This window comes from Acaromyces ingoldii (assembly GCF_003144295.1).
Source record: "Acaromyces ingoldii strain MCA 4198 unplaced genomic scaffold FA10scaffold_1, whole genome shotgun sequence".
In the NCBI taxonomy this organism is placed as follows: domain Eukaryota; kingdom Fungi; phylum Basidiomycota; class Exobasidiomycetes; order Exobasidiales; family Cryptobasidiaceae; genus Acaromyces; species Acaromyces ingoldii.
This window is the reverse complement of record NW_020290247.1, coordinates 772,256-789,411: the sequence shown is the minus strand read 5'-3', so window position 1 is coordinate 789,411 and position 17,156 is coordinate 772,256. Positions and strand designations below refer to the sequence as shown.

The 17,156-nt window shown below is 57.6% G+C and overlaps 7 protein-coding genes across 7 annotated transcripts; 4 read left to right on the top strand and 3 right to left on the bottom strand.

Moving 5' to 3' along the window:
* Window positions 1-36: 36 nt before the first annotated feature.
* On the bottom strand, window positions 37-1,719 carry FA10DRAFT_263646 (putative aldehyde dehydrogenase). The gene has a single exon (XM_025520306.1). It carries the CDS (start codon window positions 1,630-1,632, stop codon window positions 97-99), a length of 1,536 nt encoding a protein of 511 aa, XP_025380110.1. The 5' UTR covers window positions 1,633-1,719; the 3' UTR covers window positions 37-96.
* Window positions 1,720-2,870: 1,151 nt separating this feature from the next.
* On the top strand, window positions 2,871-4,719 carry FA10DRAFT_298363 (hypothetical protein; the record flags this gene model as incomplete). The annotated part of the gene is made up of 3 exons (XM_025524584.1): window positions 2,871-3,431; window positions 3,523-3,921; window positions 3,988-4,719. The coding sequence occupies exons 1-3, from the start codon at window positions 2,955-2,957 to the stop codon at window positions 4,717-4,719; spliced, it is 1,608 nt and encodes a 535-aa protein (XP_025380109.1). The 5' UTR covers window positions 2,871-2,954.
* A 676-nt stretch (window positions 4,720-5,395) lies between these two features.
* Window positions 5,396-6,819, top strand: FA10DRAFT_9495 (hypothetical protein). The gene is made up of 2 exons (XM_025525804.1): window positions 5,396-5,630; window positions 5,687-6,819. The coding sequence occupies exons 1-2, from the start codon at window positions 5,528-5,530 to the stop codon at window positions 6,778-6,780; spliced, it is 1,197 nt and encodes a 398-aa protein (XP_025380108.1). The 5' UTR covers window positions 5,396-5,527; the 3' UTR covers window positions 6,781-6,819.
* A 35-nt stretch (window positions 6,820-6,854) lies between these two features.
* Window positions 6,855-8,227, bottom strand: FA10DRAFT_276885 (hypothetical protein). The gene is made up of 2 exons (XM_025523343.1): window positions 7,627-8,227; window positions 6,855-7,558 (listed from the first exon to the last, which is right to left on the bottom strand). Exons 1-2 carry the CDS (start codon window positions 8,171-8,173, stop codon window positions 6,936-6,938), a joined length of 1,170 nt encoding a protein of 389 aa, XP_025380107.1. The 5' UTR covers window positions 8,174-8,227; the 3' UTR covers window positions 6,855-6,935.
* A 257-nt stretch (window positions 8,228-8,484) lies between these two features.
* FA10DRAFT_263645 (MFS general substrate transporter) lies at window positions 8,485-11,634 on the top strand. Its single transcript, XM_025520305.1, has one exon. The coding sequence runs from the start codon at window positions 8,635-8,637 to the stop codon at window positions 11,569-11,571; it is 2,937 nt and encodes a 978-aa protein (XP_025380106.1). The 5' UTR covers window positions 8,485-8,634; the 3' UTR covers window positions 11,572-11,634.
* Window positions 11,635-12,585: 951 nt separating this feature from the next.
* Window positions 12,586-14,168, top strand: FA10DRAFT_263644 (hypothetical protein). The gene has a single exon (XM_025520304.1). It carries the CDS (start codon window positions 12,783-12,785, stop codon window positions 14,016-14,018), a length of 1,236 nt encoding a protein of 411 aa, XP_025380105.1. The 5' UTR covers window positions 12,586-12,782; the 3' UTR covers window positions 14,019-14,168.
* A 59-nt stretch (window positions 14,169-14,227) lies between these two features.
* Window positions 14,228-17,110, bottom strand: FA10DRAFT_298358 (DRMBL-domain-containing protein). Its single transcript, XM_025524583.1, has 2 exons — window positions 16,383-17,110; window positions 14,228-16,327 (listed from the first exon to the last, which is right to left on the bottom strand). The coding sequence occupies exons 1-2, from the start codon at window positions 16,991-16,993 to the stop codon at window positions 14,563-14,565; spliced, it is 2,376 nt and encodes a 791-aa protein (XP_025380104.1). The 5' UTR covers window positions 16,994-17,110; the 3' UTR covers window positions 14,228-14,562.
* Window positions 17,111-17,156: the final 46 nt, after the last annotated feature.

Here is a 17,156-nt window from a genome sequence, read left to right as displayed (position 1 = left end):
CAGTCTCGCCTCAAGCTTCAGTCATAGTTCGTCAGACATCGTGGTCGAATTGAGTTCGTGCTGGCAAGATCGAAGAAGCAGATGACATTGCATGCACTACCCGCGCAGGGGCCACTCGAGGTCCTCGCCGTAGTTCCAGTGCACCGACTTTACCTGGACGTACTCCTTGATCGCATCCACGCCCAGCTCGCGACCGATGCCCGACTGCTTTGCCCCGCCAAACGGCACGGCATTGCTGAGCAGCGCATAGTTGTTGACCCAGACGGTGCCGGCCTGGATCGCGCCGGCGACGCGCATGCAGCGGGCTGCGCCCTGGGAAAAGACACCGGCGCCGAGGCCATACTTGGTGTCGTTGCCCAGCGCCACGGCCTCATCCTCGGTGTCGAACTTGGCGACGGCGAGGACGGGCCCAAAGATTTCCTCATCGACAATCTTCATGCCGCGCTTGCAGCCCGAAAAGACGGTCGGCTCGACCCAGAAGCCGCCCTCAAAGGGAGTGCCCTTGGCGCCCTGCCAGGCTCCGCCGCCGAGCTCGAGCTTGGCGCCCTCCTGCTTGCCGCTCTCGATGAAGCCGAGGATGCGCTCCTGTTGCGCCCGTGTGATCTGCGGGCCCTGGAAGTTGGCGTCGTCAAAGGGGTCGCCGATGCCGTGCTCCTTCATGGCCGCCACGAGACGTGCGACAAATTTGTCGTAGATGCCGCTCTGGATAAAGAGGCGCGAGCCCGCCGTGCAGTCTTGGCCCTGATTGAAGAGAATAGCAATGACGACCCAGGGAATCGCCTTTTCGATGTCGACGTCGTCAAAGACGAGCACGGGCGACTTGCCGCCCAGCTCGAGGGTGATCTTTTTCAGGTTCGACTTGGACGCCGCCTCCATAATCTTGCGGCCCGTGAGCGTGCTGCCGGTAAAGGCGACCTTGTCAATGTCCATGTGCGACGCCATGGCCGCGCCCACCGTCGCCCCGTATCCGTTGACCACGGACAGCACGCCGGGGGGGAAACCAGCCTCGACGGACAGCTGTGCGATGAGCAGCGCCGTGAGCGGTGTTTGCTCGGCGGGCTTGAGCACGACGCAGTTGCCGGCAGCGAGCGCCGGCGCCAGCTTCCAGCCCAGCATCATCAGCGGGTAGTTCCAGGGAATAATGGCGGCGCACACGCCAATCGGCTCGAGGCGTGTAAAGGCCATCTTTGTGCCCTCATCGAGCTCCATCGTCTTGCCCTCGATCTTGTCGGCCAGGCCGGCATAGTAGCGGAAGCAGCCGGCCGTGTCGACGACGTCCATCGTCGTGGCTACCCAGCGCGGCTTGCCGTTGTCCAGCGACTCGAGCTCGCCCAGCTCGTCGGCGTGGGCCTCGATGAGGTCGGCGAGCTTGAGCAGGCACGCATTCCGCTGCGTGGGCGTGCTCTTGCGGCCCCACCGCGTCTGGAAGGCCCGCCTGCCCGCCGCGACGGCGCGATCGATATCGGCCGAGGTGCCGCACTCGACCTCGCACAGCACCTTGCCCGTGGCCGGGTTGAGCGTCGAGAGCCGGGGCCCACCCTCAGCGGCCTTGTGGAACTCATTCTCGATGAAGATGCCGGTGGGCACCTTCAGCGTCTTGCCCGAGGGCGATGTGATCTCAATGGCAGACATCGGTGGTGATGGGGTGCGTTTGCCTGCCACCTTCTCGCTCGCAGCTTTATCTAGACGCGGGGTGGAGCATTTGGGCGCTTGTCGTTAATGCTAAGCGCTAGCCGCGCGGGTAGTCGCTTTCTCGAGGGCGATAAGCGCGCGGCCAAGATAAGCTCGCCCCACCCAGTCAGGTCCCAAGGATCCACATGAGCATTGCGAGAATTGCGAGGAATACGCAGTACAGTACAATTTCGACGAAGAGCAAAATTCGCCCATCACTGATCTGCCACGGTGAGATTTCTACCGTCGACCGCCCAGGTGCTTCTTGACCGTCGGTCTGCCATTTCAAGCGCCCTCGACCGGAACGATTTAGCTTGTCCAGGCTGTCCCCAGAGTACTAAGGTGACTCCGACAGGGCACGCTGCGGAACGACGAAGCCGTCGACGCTCCCGATGGTTCAGACGATAAGAAGCAAGGAATGTGATCAGACAAAAAGATAAAAATGGGAGCGTCACAAGAGAAAGTGATAGGCATCATAGTGGCGATCCGAGCGCTCGCGCTCGGACCACCAGACGCATCAACAACGGTGTAGAAAGCAGCGGGTGTGCGAAGTCATTATTGGAAACGTCGCTTTCCCAATCAACCTTCGAAATCTTAGACTGCTCGAGGACCAATTCGACAAGAAGAAAGGCGTCTGCGGGGCCAGTCGCTTTAGCCGAACTCGCTTCTTGCCTCTCGGGTCGCCGCCGGCTGCCAGGGGTGCGATTCCGAGGTTCAACGAGAGCGAGAACAGAGGGTGGCGGCGAACCAGAATTGCCAGACAGACGTCGTCGGCGGCGTCGGATCTTGGTTGTGGGGCGATGAGCACTGGGGCTTGGTACGTAGAAGGCCCAGAGTATCTGTCCAGTACAATGCGATACACGAGCAAAGAGGGGCTTGGATCGAGGACCTGATACCTGAAGCAGTGTTTGGGAAGGGAGGAAGAGCGACAAGCACACAGTGGCGGGAGCTGGGAGGACAGCTCCTATGCTCTCTCGTCACGTAGCAAGGATCGTCGCGGCGCGCAAAGCTATGCAAGCGCGCTACAAAGGCTGGATTGATATGGAAGTGGGCGATGCACTTGTCAGTGGCTTTGGTGTTGAGATGCAGGACCAAATTAGACTAAGAATTGCGTTGCGGGCCGAAAAGTTAGAAAAGAAAAATGCGGTTCAGGCTCGAGACGGCGCACCCTGCATGGCATGGCTCTCTGTTCTTTTCATATTTTGGCCCTTTCGACGACTTAAACCACTCCCACCTTCGACACACACTCGTGCAGCAGCAGCACAGAGGACAAAAAGGCGACGATGATGCGGCGTGCCTCAGCGCTCGTGGCTCTTTCTTCTGCAGTCCTCTATCTGGCAGCACTCGTCGACGCTCATGGTCACCACCAGGAGGGCCCCGCCGATGACTCTGTGCCCATTGACTCAATCCTCTGGCTGCACATCTTGATCCAGTCGCTCGCTTGGTTCATCCTCTTTCCCCTCGCCATGGTTCTCGGCCTGACACGGCACCGTCTCCACGTGCCCCTCGCTGTGTTGGCTCTCACCCTGACAACGGCTGGCTACTTTCTTGGCCATGGGCACGGCGGGAGGTCGTTCCCTCACACTGCCCACGGGACTGTGGCCAACCTGCTGATCCCGCTGCTGATGGCACAGGGTGCACTGGGCATTTACCTCAAGCTCCATCTCAAATGGAAAGCAGAGGGCTTCGTCCGGCCCATTATCATCTTTGCCCACGGCTTCATTGGGAAGCTCTTTTCGATCCTTGGCTGGCTGCAAATGGTGAGGGCACTCTTTCTTCTTCTGTGCAATGTGCCCGCTTCTTCATTCCCTATTTGTTTTGCTGACCGTATGCACCCTAAATTCTGTTCAGCTTTTGGGGATCATCACGCTGCGCTCCTGGTGCATGGGTGGCCGTACGGGCCAGTGCCTCGCACACCACATCATGGGCAGTGCATTCATCGGCTACGGCACCATTCTCCTCATCATGCTCAAGGCCGGCGTCAGCTGGCTCTCACGGCGCAAGAGCAACACCAGCCAGGAGTTTCTAGACAGCACCGTCATCTTTGCCTGGGGCTGTGTCAATGCGCTCACGGAGCACCACGGCGGGCCGTGGACGCACAAGGATCTGCAGCACACTTTGCTCGGCGTCGTCTGGGTCGCTGGCGGCGCCGCTGGCATGTGGCTCTCCAAGGGCGGCAGGCGGAGCGTGGTACCCGCCGTAGTCATCGTCATTACTGGCTGGGCCATGAGTGGTCACGCACAGGCTTTGGTGAGTTGCATTCTTCCATGCTTAAACCTCATCTCCACCGTTGCTGATGCCCAGATATCCATGAAGATGATTTCAACGATGATCCATGCCCTGTTTGGGTACTGTCTCATGGCTGCTGGTGCTGCCCGCATCATCGAGGTCTGCTTCGTCCTCGGCGACGGGCCCACGGGGCAGCAGCAGCAGCCCGACGCAGAGCGACCATCAGAGGAAGACGAACGGCAGAGGATGGACACGGAGAAGCAGTGGTTCCCCATCCGAGCGTTCCAGTACCTGCCACCCTGGCTCCTATTTGCCTCGGGCGTCCTCTTCATGTCGGCCACCGACGAGGAGCTGCGCTGGGCAGACTCCTACGGCGTCGATCACATCACCTGGGGCCTCATTGACTTCTCCATTTCCTTTTTCCTCTTTCTCTGGGCAAACGTCCTCATCGACCTCTACACGTCCCAAGGTGGGCGCTATGGGTCCGCGCGCAAGGCCGCTGCTTCCGCTGCCGCCGCTGGCGGCCGCGGCGGTCGTAGTGCTGGTCTCGCCGAGTCCGGCGGACTCCGCTCGCTTTATTCCCGCGTCAGCATGGGTGAATCGGCTCCGCTGCGCGTCGACGAGGACCCGGACGAAGGCGTAGCAAGCGGCAGCTCTGGTTCTCTCGAGATGAATCGGCTCGAGGGCAAGAGGGCTAAAGATCGCGGTGCTCAGATGAATGGGAATGGGACTGCGAATGGCCACCACGTCTTGTTTGACGAAGACGAAGGCGAAGACGAGGAGGATGACGATCCTTTTGACGACGAGAGAAGACGGTGATGCTTTGCATTGAAACTGTTTGCTACTTTTCTACCACTCTTCCTCTTAATGGGATCTAGCAGTTGTGATTGTACGGTACAGTACATGTGACTTCGGAAGCTCGTGCTCTCCATGAGCATGATTTGACGACGGACGACGATGTTCAATGCACCGGTGACATTTGGATGGTCATGCTGTGTGCTCTGGGGATCGCTTGACTGATGCATTCAGGTAGCCTTCCAAACAAAAGCAGAAAGACCAAGCTCGCTGGAGCCAAACTCCTGGCCAACACAATTATGGTAGTGTTCTATCTGCTACTTCGTGCTGGAGTCAGGAGAATTGGGAATATGACGTTTTCGAGGCCGCTTTTTCTACCGTCGACGCTCCACGGTGTCTTGCCGACCGTCGATGCGCCCGGTGGTCCGAGCGCGAGCGCTTAGGCCCTTACGACGCCCACCACTCCCCTCTTGTAACGCTCTTTCCTCTTCATCTAGTCACATCCTTTGCTCTTTTTCGTCGCCTGAACGATTGAGAGCGTCGACGGCTTCGCCGTCGCCGCAGCACGCGGGGGCCGGAGTCACCCTAGCACTTAAGGGCAGCCTGGACGAGCTAAATCGTCCCAGGTCGAGGTCTCCCCTGGCGCTCGACCGTCGGACCATAAGCTCGGCCGAAGAACTTCCTTGACTCCGCGAACGCGGGCTCGCCGAGCGCCCACAACTCCAACTGGGTTACCACACACCGCGACAAGGCAACACCGGAAGCACCGTTATTGTCACAGTCAACGGGGAGCGTCTTCCTTGTTTGTCAAGGGAAAGGCTGTATCGAGAGAATGTGCGACTACTCGAACTTGCCACGAGGAGATCGAAGGATAACGGATCGTTCCAAGACGAAGTTAGGATATAGAAACACGATGGTGATAGAGGTCCACAAGGGTGAGAACAGAGAGGCTTGGTGATGGCTAGACTAGCTGAGCAAAGTCTCGAGCCAGGAGCAAATACCCAAGTGCAGGAATTGGATAAGCTTGGGCAGCAATCCCAGAGGGAAGGAACGGACAACGAGGACACGATGAACCAGGCGCAAAATGCGGATTGGAGGCGAGTGACCGGTGTAGCTTCGACACAATACGGACTTTATCGTCAAGAGTCGTATCGACGGAACGTTGTTCTTCAAGAAGAAGGAGTCACCCTCCTGCAGCGCGTGGGCCCTCAATGCTATGATCGAATGTGGGAAGTGAGGAGAGAGGTCAACGAAGGGCTGGCACTCTATAAGCGAATACAAGAAAGCGATGCAAAGGTGCACGAGACAGTAAGGAGGCCTAGGGTGTTTCGTTTCGGGATTTGGAATGCGCAAGGACAGAGAACTGCAACCATTAGCCAGGACACCCGGCAAGAAAATAGCTCCACCGAGGCGAAAGAAGCAGTCATGGACTTTCAGATATGGTTGAAGGCGTACTTGGAGAAGTGGACAATCCCTCTGGTGAAAAAGCAAAAGTACAATGTCACCAGCGACATTCGTGCGGCCTTTTCCGGTGGTCAGAGGCATCTCGATTGGCTCAAGTATCAGCATGGGGTGGCCGAATACATCTGCAGCGAGTTGCATTCAGCTTCTTCGGTGTTTATGGACTACACCACTGAAGATTACCGGGACGTTGGTGATGCGGATTACAGCATCCTTCTCAACTTTGGCAGTCCGTGTCTCTTGCGCCTTATTGACTACAAGCTAGACGTGTCGGTGAACCCTTTCGATACAGTATTCCTGCTTACAAACAAGGTCACGTATTCAACACATTGTCATCCAGGGGTTGAAGGTGGTCTGGAGAGATTTGCGATCAGCTGCTCTAGGCGGAAACAGCTCCAGAACGAGGTCGCTCAGGAACCACAGGCCGCCAAAGAGGAGATCACACGTCGAGCGTTGGAGGCCATAGAGCGAAGGTCCGGGACAAGAAGAGTTGAGGATGGCAGCAACAGCAATAACGAGGAAAGCAAGGAGGCCAAGAGCGAGTCGCCGTCGATGAGCGAGGACGAGGAGGACCAGAAAGGAAAGAAAAGGCAGCGTGGTTTGCAGGTCAAGAGGCTGCCGTGATAGTTGAGCCGGGTCAAATTGACCAACAGAACCCTCTCGAAGACGATAAAGTACTCCATACAACGCAGGCATGTCTATGCATGAATTGAACAACAAAGTGAATGATAATGTTATACACGATATGGAGACAAGAGAGAATAGGAGAGAGGGGCTGACTAGCCAGAGAGGGTGACGGCGTTGGACCCTGTTGGGGTCCAAGGTTTCCTGCCAGTTGCTCTGCCGTTGGACTTCTTGTCGACCTTTGTTCTCTTCGCAGCAGGAGCACTGCCGGCACCAGCGCCTCCTCTGGGGCCCCACTGTGCCTGGCCTTCGCCTCGCGCCGCAGCTCCCTCATCGGTAGTCTTTCGCTTGTTGCCCCCCTGCTCCTCCTTGTTCTCCTTGGCAGGCTTGACAAACTTTTCGAACTTTGCCTTCCTCTCTTCTCCCAGCTCGGCATTCTTGCTCTTGATTCTCTCCTTGCGTTCCCCGCTATTCCCTCCACCGCCGGCCGTGAGCTCGACGTTGATCTGCCGCCCGTCGAGCATGGTGTGGTGGAACTGCAACGCCTTTTGCAGGCCGGCAGATGTCTCAAATTCGACAAAGCCGCATCCCTTGGAGCGCGGCAGCGACGGGTCGGGCGACTTGCCCTTGGCGATGGACTTTTGCTTGCTCTTTGACAGCGAGGACAGCAGCGTCGGGTCGCCCGGCGTCGTCAGCAGGCGCACTGTCGGCGTCTCGGAGCAGTGCGGTGCAAAGTGAGCAGCGAGCTTTTCCGACGTTGTCGTGTATGCCATGTTGCCTGAGTGACGAAGAGGAGCAGTGTCAGTCCAGGCTGCGTATGAGGAAATAGGGAAACAGGACACCCACCGACAAAGACGATGAATCGGCTCTTTGCATCTCGCTTCTTCGCTTTTGTCTCCTCGTCATCTTCTTCATCCTCTCCTCCAGTCGCCTCACTCGCGTCGCCAGGTGCCTTTGTTGGCTCGCTGCCGTTGCTTGCTCCAGCCTTCTTGCCCCCAGCCTTCTTCTCCTTGATCCTCAGCTTCTTGGCATCTCGCTTCGCCTTTCTCTTCTCTTCTTTGCTCCGAGTCGCACTGCCCTTGGCAGCCACCCGCTTGCCTGCGCCCTCACCTTGCGCCTCCTCCTCCTCCTCCTCCTCCTCCTCCTCCTCCTCCTCCTCCTGCTGATCCTCTTCCTGGTTCTGTTCTTCCTCGTCGCCGTCGACCTCGGGATCCTCTGCTTTCTGGACGCGGCTCAGCTCGGCCTGCGGCGCCTCGACGACTGATGAGGCCTCAGCCCTGGCCCCATCCTCTTCCTCATTGGCCGCGCGCTTATCCGCAGCCTTGGCGCCCTTTTTGAACTCGAGCGCCTTGCGCTGCTTCTTTGTCAGCTTCTCCTCCTTGCCCGCTGCCATTGTCTCTGTCGCCTCTTGTTCTCTTTCTTCTCAACCAAAAAAAAAGTCCGCACCCGAAACCCAAAAAGATTAAAAAAAAAATAAAAAATTGGAGAGAGGACGAGATCGGAATTCGGAACGAGGTATTTGTTTCTCGAGGACCAAAAAGGGAGGAAGAGGAGGAGTACGGTTGTGTGGGTGAAGAGAGAGAAAGAGAGAAAAAGTGAAAGTGAAAATGAGATCGTGGCTTGGGTGTCCAAATCGAGAAGCGAATAAATAGAAAACGAAAAAGCACAGTAGTAGTGTATGTACTACATGAGCATGCGGCGGAGGTCCTGGGCCCTTTCGATTCCCGCGCGCACACACACTCGAGAAATCCTGGAGAAAGCATCCATCGAGTAGGGCCGTCGTCGCAAGAGGAGAGTAGGAGAGTATATCGTCGCCGCTATTGGAGTGGAAAAGAAAAGGGGAGGACCGATGAGATGAGCACTCGGGGTCCTCTTACCTCTCCAGCCAGTACCTCGCCGAGTCCGGCCCCAGCTCCGAGCGAAGAAAGCACAAAGCCAACCTTTCGACTCGACAGCTTTGCTCCCGTCTCTGCTGCTGCTCGCACCCTCGAGATGAGGCAGGCCCTCGATGGCGCCTCGTCTTCGGCAGCGGCGGCAGGACCAGTGGCCAAGCAACAGCAGCAGCAGCAGCAGCAGCAGCAGCAGCAATCACAGCAGCAACTGCAGCAACAGCAACAGCAACAAGCCGACGGCCTGAATGCATCGTCCTCTTACCTCCGCCGACGTTCCGCCCAGAGCGACCAGCCCACTTACTCGCCTCCCATTTCCAGACGGCCCAGTGCAGGCGTCGGCGTGCTGGGCAACAGCAACACCATGGCTCTCGCCTCACTTCCCGAGTCGCCTTCGTCTTCGGCCGGCTCATCACCCACAAATACAATACGAGCAGCTGTCTCGCGAAAGGCCTCGGCGGTGGCTGCCTCGCCTGTCCTGAGCTCGTTTGCAAAGCAGCGCGCCGCAGACGAGGTGCAGGCCGTCGCCTCCTTTCTCGCTTCCAGGGACAAGATCCAGAGGCCGGCGTCGGCACCGCCACGGGGTGCCAATCTTGCACTGGGTATGCAGGCGAGCACGAGTCTCGACGACATTGGCTACGGCACGGCGCTCGAGGGAGGCATCAGTCCCCTCGTCATACACCAGGCGGGGCAGGCGGAAGCTGCGAGCTACTTTGGACACATACTCGAGCAGAGAGAGCCGCCGCAACAATCACAGCAGCAGCAGCAGCAGCAGGAACAGGAGCCAAGCAAGATGCCGCAAGGGAACGAGTCGAGGACGGAGAAGTCAGCGGAGACCGGCATTCTCTCCCTCCCGTCCAGATCACTCGGTGTCCTTTTTGCCTTTCTTGTCATGTGGGGCGCCGTGCTGAGCCTGGACAGGCTCACGACTTACTCGTACCAGACCATCGCCCTCAACTCTTTTTCTTCGCACTCCGAATTGGCCCTCATCAATGTCGTGCGCGCCGTCGTGGCTGCCGTCAGCGCGGTGCCGTTTGCCTCGATGGCAGACTGTCTCGGCCGCCATCGCGCCTTTGATGTCGGCCTCGTCCTGTACACGGCTGGCCACGTCACCCTGGCGTCGAGCCGATCGACGGCGTCCTACGTCGGAGGGGTCATTCTCTTTGAGACGGGCGCCAACGGTCTCTACTGTCTCCAGAACATCATCCTGGCCGACATGACGAGCTCGAGAAACCGGCTGCTGTTTCAGGTCATCCCTCAGATGCCCTTTCTCGTCTTCAGCTTCATCAGCTCCGACATCTACCAGGCCGTGCTACCCCAGTGGCGGTGGGGTGTGGGCATGTTTGCCATCCTCGGTCCGGCTGCGCTGCTGCCCATCGCCTACTTCTTGCGCCGCGCGAATCCGCCTGCGGCGAAGATGGCATCCCCGAGAAAGCTGCGCAGGGCCCGGACGGATGCCGTTGCTCTTTTCAAGAGTTTCTACGACAACTCGGACCTCATCGGCCTCTTTCTGCTGTCTGCCTCGCTCACACTGCTTCTGGTGCCCTTGACGCTGGCTACCGCATCGCCAAGTTCGTGGGAATCGCCGAGGATCATTGCCATGCTGTCCGTCGGTGCTGCTCTCCTGGTCCTTTTCGCAGTCTGGGAGACGCGCTACGCCAAGCGACCCATCCTTGCACCCTGCTTCCGAGTCAGCCATACCTTCTGGGGCGGCGTCGCCACACTGACGCTGCTCTGGACCGCAAACTCGCTCGTCGGTGCTTACCTCCCCACCTATCTCTATGTCGTCCATGGTGTCTCCAGTCGGGCCCAGCAGAACATCGGCGTCCTCTACAGCTTCACCACCGCCGCCGCTTCCTTGCCCGTTGGGCTGACGGTGCGGTACACGCGCCGGTACAAGATGTTCACCCTCGTCGGCGTCCTCATCTACACGGGCGGACTGGGCCTCATGATCGCATACAAGGGCACCCAGGACTCGATGTTCCACATTGCCGCGTCTCAGATTGTCATTGGCCTCGGTGGCGCCTTGACTGTCGCCCTCATCCAGGCCGCCGTCCAGGTCTCGGTGCCCCACGCATTCGTGGCGCAGTCGATTGCGACGCTCAACATCTTTTCGTGCATGGGAAACGCAATCGGGTCCGCCGTGGCCGGAGCGATGTGGAGCAACCTGCTGCCTGGCCTGCTGGTCAAGAAGCTGGCGCCTCTCGGAGCGCAGAACCAACTCTCAAGCATCTACACTGAGCCGCTGACTTGGATCGAGGACCACCCGCTGGGCACCAGCTCGGATCGGACGGCCGTCGTCGACGCCTACGGAGTCTGCTGGCGGACAATGATGGTGACGGCGACGGCCATTTGCGCCGCATCGCTCGTGACGACGTTTGTCATGCCGAACCACAAGCTCAACGACACGCGGAGCGTCTACGTGGACGGACAGCTAGCGAGAGGCTCCGAGGAGGAAGAGGACAAGATGGGCAGGCTCTTTGGCGACGAGTGGCTGGACCGGCTCGAGCATGCGCTGGGCAAGAAGTGCGGCCGATGTGCTGACGAAAACAGACCCTCCAAGGGCAAGCAGATCTGGAGAAAAAGACGACGCACCGTCGGTGGGAGTAGCCAGCCGGTCCCAGAGGATCGGGAGCTGGACGAGAAAGGGAGCTCGGGTGCGAGGCGAAAAAAGTCGACGCAGCTGCCGAGTCACCATCAGGGCACCGCGGCCGCCAAGACACCATCGTTTATTCTGCCGTCGCCTCTGTCTCCTCTCTACCCTTCTCCTTCTCTGGCTTCTACCTCCACTGCTGCCGAGGGAGACCCGACGTCGATTCTCCTTGCTTCGCCCCCCTTGACTTCAAAGGTACCCCGGCCAAGTCCGCTGGGCAGAAACGTAGAAAGCAGCTCGTATATGTAACTCTAATAATTCGCTCTCTCTACGACGAAAGCAGCTCATTCTAATTACATCTTCATCAGTTTGACATTGTCCTGCCTCTACCTCACTGCTAGCTGGCCACTCTACACTACTACTGCTGATGCTAGGGCAAAGGCACCACGACCCTTATTTCACTGTGATTCCAGGATGGCTGGCCTTCATTCCCAGACGCGAGCGCAGTCGAGCCAAAATTGGCCACGTGAGCAGAATCGAGAGCTGCGAGTTCAATGTCGCGCAATACGAGACCTTTGACATTTTTCCCCTCTGCCTAGGATTGGCATGCACAAGCACGGTCGAATCGTCCAGTGTAGCTAGAGTAGTAGTAGTAGTAGTACGTTGCAGTGGCCAGTAGTACGCTAGTCTTTCTAGACTATGAACTGAAATATGGCTAATCCCCGTACTTTTTTATTCCCCTCAAGGACCCCGAGCGTTCGATCACAAGGTCGCATTTTACCCTTTCCCCAACTGTAGGGCACATTGTTCCGCACTTTGAACGAACCATATTACGAGGGGCAGCTTTCCTTTTTGGCCATCCTTGACAGAATGTTCGACGAAAGGAAAATTTCAAAAACATTTTGACTTGACGCGTCACACGGAAGTGCTTCTTTCCGCCTATTCTTCTGCAGATGACAGCGGCGCGCCTGCTGGGGGTTATACCTTGGATCACCACGCCATCGATAATTACAACAGGCCCCTCGAGGTATGACCGGTGGGCTCGCTATGCAGAAGCTGTGGGCAGCACTAACTGTGGACAATTGTATATCAATGAGACTTACAAGTCGCAACGACGGTATCAAATGTCAAGCGAGCGTTTTGAATGGCGAGCTATAACAAAAACAACAAAGCCAAGACTGGCATGTTTGAAATTAGAAATTCAATTTGGATTCCCGCCCCTGTGTACGTGTGCTGCTGTTCTGCCCAGGCGGAAACCACCCGTCTCGACTGGCGCCCAGCCCTCCTTCTGTTCCCGTTCTCTCTCTCTCTCTTTCTCTCTTCACTGTCAGCGACACCTCCTCCCTCTTTCCCCCCCTCTCCCCCTCTCCGCTCTCACCTTCGTTTCGTCCTGTCCATCTCGCGCCTCGCACACGCTCCTTCTCCTCTCGACGACGCTCATTACTGAACAAGGGTCGAATCGACCGCACTTCACCCTCTCCTATCCGTGTTTATCTACTCCCTAGCAAGTCTTGATAGAGATGCTCTCGACCCGCTTCCTCGCCCTCGCCCTCGTCGCATTGGCCGCCATCCTGGCTGGCAGTGACGTCGAGGCGAAAAAGCACAATGCCAACTGCAAGGCTGGTCTTCCTTGGGGCGCCGACAACCGATGGGCGTCCAAGATGGCAAAGGGCTGTGTCAAGTGGATCCACCACTGGGAGAACGCCGTGGTCCCCCAGGTTGAGGGCAAGCTCGACTATGTGCCCATGTACTGGGGTCCCAAGAAGGCTGGCAAGTGGAACGACCGAAAGAAGTGGATCAACAAGCACAAGCCCAACTACATTCTCGCCCAAAACGAGCCCGACGTGCCGGGACAGGCCAACCTCTCGCCCAAGCAAGCTGCCAGCGAATGGATCAAGGAGCTCCGCCACTACCAGAAGAAGGGCATCAAGATTTCGAGCCCGCAGATTGTCTACGACATCAAGTGGATGGACTCGTTCATGAAGCACCTCAAGCAGCACGGAGCCAAGCCCGACTTTATGGCTGTCCACTGGTACGGTTCGTGGAAGGACACGGCCAAGCTCAAGAAGTACATCAAGCGGGTCCACAAGCGCTACAACCTGCCCGTCTGGGTCAGCGAGTACGGTGTCACGCAAAAGTCGCACGGTAGCCAGAGCCAGGTCAGCCACTTCCACTCCAAGGTCGACCGATGGATGGACTCGCAGCCGTACGTTCACCGCTACGCCGCCTTTGGTTGCTACGCCTACGGCAACGCTCCCGACAGCTTCGGCGCGCAGCAGAACGCCTTCTTCAGCAAGGGTGGCAAGCTCCGCAACAGTGCCTACAGCTACATGTACGGTGCCAGCGGCAGCAAGAAGCACGGCAAGCGCGATGCTACGGCTACGGCCAACATCGAGGCTCACGCAGCCCGCTCGCCCGGTGCCCACCGTCACCACAACAAGCGCGTCCACTCGCTCGCCCAGGCCATCGAGCTGCAGGCGCGCAACACGACGCTGGACCCTCACGAGGACGGCGAGGCCCTTGACCCGCTCAAGAGCTACATCAACGGCTGGGAGGTCACGCCCGAGGAGGCCGAAGAGTACTTCAACCACGACGACGAGGAGGATGACAAGGAGAACGCCAACGCCGACGACGCTGAGCACGACGACGAGATCAGCCGTCTCCGTGACCAGGCTCTCGACGAGGCAGACGAGAAGGAAGACGAGCTTGAGAAGATCGATGAAGTCAAGACCGACGACGACGACGACGACAACTAATTCTCCGTCTCTCCCAGCTCTCTCTCTCTCTCTCTCTCTCTCTCTTTCAGCATTCTCTTCCTTAATTCTCCTCTCAGCTCCTCTGGCAAGCTTTCTCTCTACAGCATCACTGTTCACGGTCTCTTCTCTTGGTCCACTTTTGATAAGCGGTTCCTTTTTACAGACTAATCTCCTTTTAGATGGTCGTCTTTTCTTGGATATCCCCTCTTGCTTTCTTTCTCATCTTTCCTCGTTTCATCCTATCTTTCTTTCTCCTTTTCAAGGTTGGCGGCCCATTCGCTAGTCGAATCTAGTGCTCCGCCTCCTGCTTTCTTCTTCGTAGCTGGCTATTGTCTCAATTGCAATGCCGTCTTTCTATTCAGTCGTGGGCCTGTTTCATGAGACTGAGGGTCGCCAGCTGGTTCTGGAAAGCCTAGAAGCATCGATGAGCCATCGACATGTCTGATTTTGACAAGGAGGCAACGCCGGCATCATCAGAGCTGGAATGAATATGCAGTGCACAAAAGTCTTATATGTTACAGCAGGACATGGGAAATGGCATCGATCAAAAGTAGTCGGGGTCCCTCGGCACCACCGGCTTGTATTCCCTCCTCTTCTTCTCCGACTTCCACTTCTCGAACCATCGAGCCATCTTTGCGCGGCTATTGGCCGAGCCTACATTGACCGTGGCGATGATCTTGACATAGTCGAGCGAGAGGGCAAAAGCCGAAAGTTCAAAGAAGCTCGAGTGCTCGCTGTACGGCACACCGTAGATGCTGTACTCCCTCGTGCTGTCCCTTGTCGGGAAGAGATTGCCAGAGCCGAAGCGTCGAGACTGGTTCCATTGAATGACTCGATCGAGGCTTGGCGAGACAAGGTCTGCACCTGGCGGTGGCCTGTAGGTCCACCCGGTTGGTCGAAAGGCAATAGCGCGGTCGATCCGCGCGCCAAGCTTGCGCATCGCGCTGACGTGATCCCGTAACGCGTCGCCATTGATCGTCATGAGCGAGGTGACATGGACGGCCGCGCGAAGAGGATCTCGTGTTAGAAGCGAGTGAAGCTCAGCATCGTCCAGCTGTGCATACACGCGGTACTTCCGAGAGTCGGTGCAGTAAATCTTCGTGTTGAGGGCTCGTGCACATGCCAGGACAATCTTCTCCTTGCCGATTGTGTAGGTGCCCACAACGACAAGGATCCTGCTCTGATCCTTTGGCTTCTCGTCTTTAGGGGTAACAGGAACCTCCTTTTTGATGTCTTTCTCGGTCCCTGCGGTATTGATCTCATTTGTGGGAGTCGTCGGACATTCGTCCTCCTTTGCCTGGGCCTCGATGGTTGACGACGGTTGTATGCTCATGTCTCCAGTGTTGGCCTCGTCGTCATTCTCGTGCTTCACCTTACTCTTGGCATCGATGAAGAGCCCAGCTTGAGGATCTAGCTCCAGTGAGTCTTCCTGTGGCTCCAGCTTGACCTTGATTCCCTTATTGATAGCTTCAGGTGGTGCAGTGCCATCTTCGCACTCTTGGGCACCTTCGTCCTGATGGTCTTCTCCCAGAGTCTCTTCCTCGTCTTCGTCCTCTGCCTCGTCCTCTTCGACTTTCATGCTGCCCTCTCGATCCTGACCCACCATGGGCTCCTCGTCCCTAAAGTCGAGACCCGCCAAATCTTCGTCTTCGTCTATCTCTTCCTTGACCTCGTCCTTTACTGTAGACGACGATGACGACGATCCGAGCCAGGATCTCATCTGATCCGCGCTCGGTTGATCCCTCTTCATCTGCATGGCCTCCCGGAGCTTTTTCCCCTTGAGTGGGCTCACCCTCCAATCCTCCTCATCATGATCTTGAACACCTCCTTGCCACCTGCACGCATCCGTCTGGCCTGGTGCCGCCTCTCGGACGGCCTGGGCGCACGCATTGACTACTTGCTCCTGGGCCGGGAAGCAGTACCTCGGGTTGAGGTAGGTCGTGTCCAGATAAACAATGTCGAGGCGCTTGCCCTTGATGGCCGGATGCTCAATGTGTCGTGGGCTGGCCCTGAAATCGCCGCAGTGAAGGTACCGGAACGTAATGTGAGGCGGTGCGATGGCCTGCGGTTTGCAGCCTCGGGGTGGGGCAAGGATATTGATGCTCTGAGGGCCTTCGAAAAGAAAGAGGCACGAGCCTGGACAGTGATTGGCATCGAGGAGAGTGACCTTGACGCCGTTTGTCCGCGGGATCGTGATCGTCTCATTCATGGGAAGCGGTTCGACATGGATGTCCTGGACTCGAAGTGAGCTGCGGACGAGGTTGGCCGTCGTCACAGAGCAGTAAATTGGTCCATGGGTCCATGCCGAGCTGGAAAGACAGAGGTCAGTACCTGCCACCTTGTGATCACATAGGTGAGACTCACGTCAGGCCGCCATAATGGTCAGCGTGGAAGTGGCTGAGAAAGTAGGCGTTACACCCTGGTATAGCGCCAAATCGGAAAGCGTCGACGGAGATCGGCATGCCTGTAAGCACCTTGTAGAAGGGAGCCGTTCTGCGGTCGGGCCTCGAGCGTGCTGCGCCCGTGTAGTTGTTCGCCTCAATGACGTCCGCTGACGCCCACTCCTTGGCCTCGGAGTGCGAAGACATGAGCCTCGAGAATGCATTGAATGAGCTCGTGGGCGGCGCCTTTGCGGAGCTTTCCAGCTGAGCCGGTCCGGGCAGCTGCATCTGCTTCTCCTTTGAATTGTCCGCTCGCTCCTGCAATGGCTCTTCATCGAAAAGAGCATCCTCTTCCGTTGGCTCGCTGGCTGGCTGGGCCCTGGCGACATCTTTGAGGCTCTCTTGAATGGCCCATTCCATCTCGATGTCCTCCTGCGTCTTTGTTGCGGCGCCAAAGCGCGGCTTCGCCACTGGCTGCCGCTCTGGGCTCGCATGATTGCTGCTTCCCTGCCTGGCGAACAAGTCCCGCAACGAGGGCTGAGATGAAGGCGAGTGAGCAACCTTGATTCGCTTGCTTGCGTTTGCGCCCGTCATCTTTTGGGCGTCGAGCTGGTCTCGTCCTACATTGTCCGCGACGACCGACGTCGTAATGCAGAAGTCGGACTAAATGTCGCCCAGTAGTGGCGTCGCTGACGGCTCTTTCGCTGATTTCATTTCCTTGGCTTTGGGTTTCTTTTTTTTTCTCTATTTATAATTC